Source organism: Spinacia oleracea, chromosome 1 (assembly GCF_020520425.1).
Source record: "Spinacia oleracea cultivar Varoflay chromosome 1, BTI_SOV_V1, whole genome shotgun sequence".
Classification (NCBI taxonomy): domain Eukaryota; kingdom Viridiplantae; phylum Streptophyta; class Magnoliopsida; order Caryophyllales; family Amaranthaceae; genus Spinacia; species Spinacia oleracea.
Window position 1 is genome coordinate 22,831,510 of NC_079487.1, and position 3,485 is coordinate 22,834,994.

The following is a 3,485-nucleotide window of genomic DNA, read 5'->3' on the forward strand; positions in this document are numbered from 1 at the left end:
TTGAACTTCTTTACAACTTTTGAATATGTCATGCATGAATTTCATCACGTAATAGCCACACTCGACCCCACCCTCTTGTTGAGCGCACTAAATTAAAGAGAACATAAATTAATAGGAAATGTAATTGTTTTGGCCGTACAATAAGTAGTGAACAAGTTATTATTTACCTTAACTGATTTCCATTGAGGAAGTGCGCTTTTTTTGACATTCATTTTCATCAACACTCTGCAATTCCACAATTAATTGGACGTTAATTAGATATATTAAAAATGACCAAAGTAGATGAGAATAAGGATTGGAAACCTAATACTAAGTATATTAAAAATGTAAAGGGTTAATATATTTCATGCATACATCTTACCAGTCAAATAAGGAAGAGGAGTTCAACAAAACACAACGTACCTAAAGGGGCCACTAGGATCTCGTGTGGGGACTTCAACAACATCTAGCACTTCAAAAACAATTGCACAAAATTACTCGAGAGTCGAAAACATGACAGCAGCAAAGATGAAAGTTCTGTAATCTGAACAAGATCATTGCCATTAATGGCATCAAATACTTATTTTTTGATGAGATTAACCAAGATTGTAGAATCTGGCCGTATCATATACATGTGTTATTAAGGATTCCATCACATAACCAGTAGCCTAAATGCAGCACTGAACAAAGGCTTAATGTGATTTTCCATATAAAAAAGAAAAACTACATTTTATGCTTATTTTCAAACATTTAAGTGATGTTTAGGGCACATGGAGAGGAGAAGGGGTGCCAAAACATCAAGATATGGGTTGCTAACAGGCCAATTTCTTGCAAGCTGAAAAAAAGGGAATATACTTACATGGCCAGGATCTACAAGTACGTTGTGTTGTTTCAGTCCATTCTTTTGATTCTTCGCTTCAACACTGATGAGGGTCCTTGAATGGCCCTGATGCTGAAAACATATTGGCCTGTTAAAAGAAGCCAGTAGATAAATATAAAACGTAAGAACTAAAGGATTGAAACAAGAAAGAAACAAAGATATATAAGTGACACCCATGAAAAGTATATAATTGAGACTTCATAATTTCATAACTAATATGACAAAGTGAATTCAAATGTTGGTGTTATAAGGCTTTACAGTCAAAATATGCCAGGGAAGATAAGTTGGTGACTCAGTTTGGCTTAAATTGATGTATTACTATTTCCTCGCTATAGACAATTCAGAAATAAACACCTTAACCATGCAAACCTGTTAGAGATTGGTGGATGGAGGGAACTCAAGAGAGTCTGCATCCAATTACAAGGGATTCAAATCTCTGCATGGCTGCAATACGGTAAGACCAATCTTTTTCTGGTACAAGTGTTGAAGCAGTTTTCTCAAATTCCCTGATCAGCTCCTTCTCTGAGTAAACTTTCACAGGTTCAACTGGCTTCTCTGTAACATCTCCATCTCCTGCACACCACAAAAGGAATCAAGGCTTTATCAGTAATGAAGTTAACGAAGATAATTAAAAGAGTTACATACTCCGGCTACATACAAATAGTCTAGAAAGATTCCAAAATAAGATATTACTGTACAGTAGTTTTTACCTTTTGATTGATGAAAATAAAATGACAACATACATAAAAACGCAACAGCTTTCCATATCTAAAACTATAAACTTGAAAAGAATAAGATCTAAACTGAGATGGTCAAACAAGCCAACCTCCGAACAGAGATGCCTTACCAGAAGTATTCTTGGCTTTAGGACTGCTTCGCTTAGGATTATGATTTTGAGTATGATTATTAACCTTGGGCTCATTAACGGTATCACTACTAACAACACTATCAGAAGACCGGGGCTTTGGTTCAATCCTCTCCAACCTTGCATTTATATCCTTCACCTGCAACATACATTCAGTAGGAAAACAAAGTGACGATGATATACCAAATGCATAACAAATGTCCAGGGTAAAAGCCACCAGGCATTACATCAAATTAAGAGTAGAGAATCATATCACATGAGCAATTAACAGATATACCAAGCAATTTCATAAAAATTATCTCTCAGCAGGAAGTAAATATGAAAATAACTTTCAATGACAATACCATATATGATGGAAGCTGGTGTCTTTGTAGCTCATCTTGAAACTGAGGCCCAATCTACATATACATCTCCTGCAGAGAAAGAAAAGAAAATTATTAGTCACTTTAGACAACGAAAGTAGGAAACATTTGTTTTAAAAAGATTTGATAGGTTTGACTGTCAGGGAAAATACAAGACCATGAGAGCAACCACAAGTCTCTTATTCATATTTTTGTATTTGATTCATATTTTATTAGTTCACCAGTGATGCAGATGATAGTCTGATACTACGAAGGTATGGAGCATAGCAAAATCACGGTAATCTAATTTGATAAACTCCAAATTAAAATTTTGATAGATAATTCAACTTTTGAACAGACTACACTATTTTTGGAAAAAAATATTACAATTATACTCGTTTGTTTTTTATGACCATGAGAGCAACCACAGGCCTATTATTCATATATAGGTCTGACTGTCAGGGGAAATCACAAAACCATGAGAGCAACCACATGCCTATTATTGATATATACGTCTGACAGTCAGGGAAAATCACAAAACCATGAGAGCAACCACAAGCCTATTAGTCTTTTTTTTTTCCGGATTCACGTCTTACTTTTTATTAGGTTCACCAGTGATGCAGATGATACTATGAAGGTATGGTGCATTGAAAAATCACAGTAATATAATTTGATAAACTCCAAAGTAAAATTTTGATAGACATATTGACTACAATCTTTTTGGGATAAAAAATTAAAAAATCCTTGTTAATTTATGACCAATTTAGTTTCACGACCCATCAGCAGCTGAGCAACCCCTAATATGATCAGTTGATTTATGTCAACGCACAAACAACCTACCATTACCATTGCCATTTACCAGCCAGCTATAAGTCATTACCCTAATTTTCCACTATAAATCCCCTTTGGAAACTGAAACAAAGACCCCTATTTTAAACTGCCTCCCTGTCAGGTATGAATATTGAAAATATTATCATTGAAAGGAAACAACACCTCCAGAAAGATCCTGTATGATAGGAGACATGGTCCATACAGAAATGCAAGTCAGGGTAGCTATTTGAGATCATGCGCCCAGGAGAACAACCTCCCATAAAGAAAAAGCAGCGGACCACCTATTTAATTCCATCTTAATAAAACTTATTTCATCCTCGTAAAGCTGTGAGCTATCTATTTCTGAAACTACTACTACTATTTTTAGGTTATGATACATATGAATAAACATAAATCATGCGGAAAAACCATAAAGCCAGGAAACATATTATTAACACATAATCATTTAGCATAATTTAGATGCATACACTTTGTAGCGTGCCCTCCCTAGTTGCGCCCGAACCGAACAAGAACAAGTCTTTAGGACTCCAAGTGTCGTCCCTCCGTAGATAGTCCACAGCACGTCCGGATCCTTCTTAAGCTTGACCAA

The 3,485-nt window shown here is 35.4% G+C and overlaps 1 protein-coding gene across 2 annotated transcripts; it reads right to left on the minus strand.

The window, feature by feature from the left end:
* Positions 1-1,042: 1,042 nt before the first annotated feature.
* On the minus strand, positions 1,043-2,416 carry LOC130465766 (CLIP-associated protein-like). Of its 2 annotated transcripts, XM_056834618.1 has the most exons (4): positions 2,244-2,416; positions 2,069-2,137; positions 1,707-1,863; positions 1,043-1,432 (listed from the first exon to the last, which is right to left on the minus strand). In XM_056834618.1, exons 2-4 carry the CDS (start codon positions 2,069-2,071, stop codon positions 1,257-1,259), a joined length of 336 nt encoding a protein of 111 aa, XP_056690596.1. In that variant the 5' UTR covers positions 2,072-2,137; positions 2,244-2,416; the 3' UTR covers positions 1,043-1,256. The 2 variants fall into 2 exon arrangements, with proteins under 2 accessions (XP_056690596.1, XP_056690595.1); XM_056834617.1 differs by having other exon boundaries at positions 2,069-2,415.
* Positions 2,417-3,485: the final 1,069 nt, after the last annotated feature.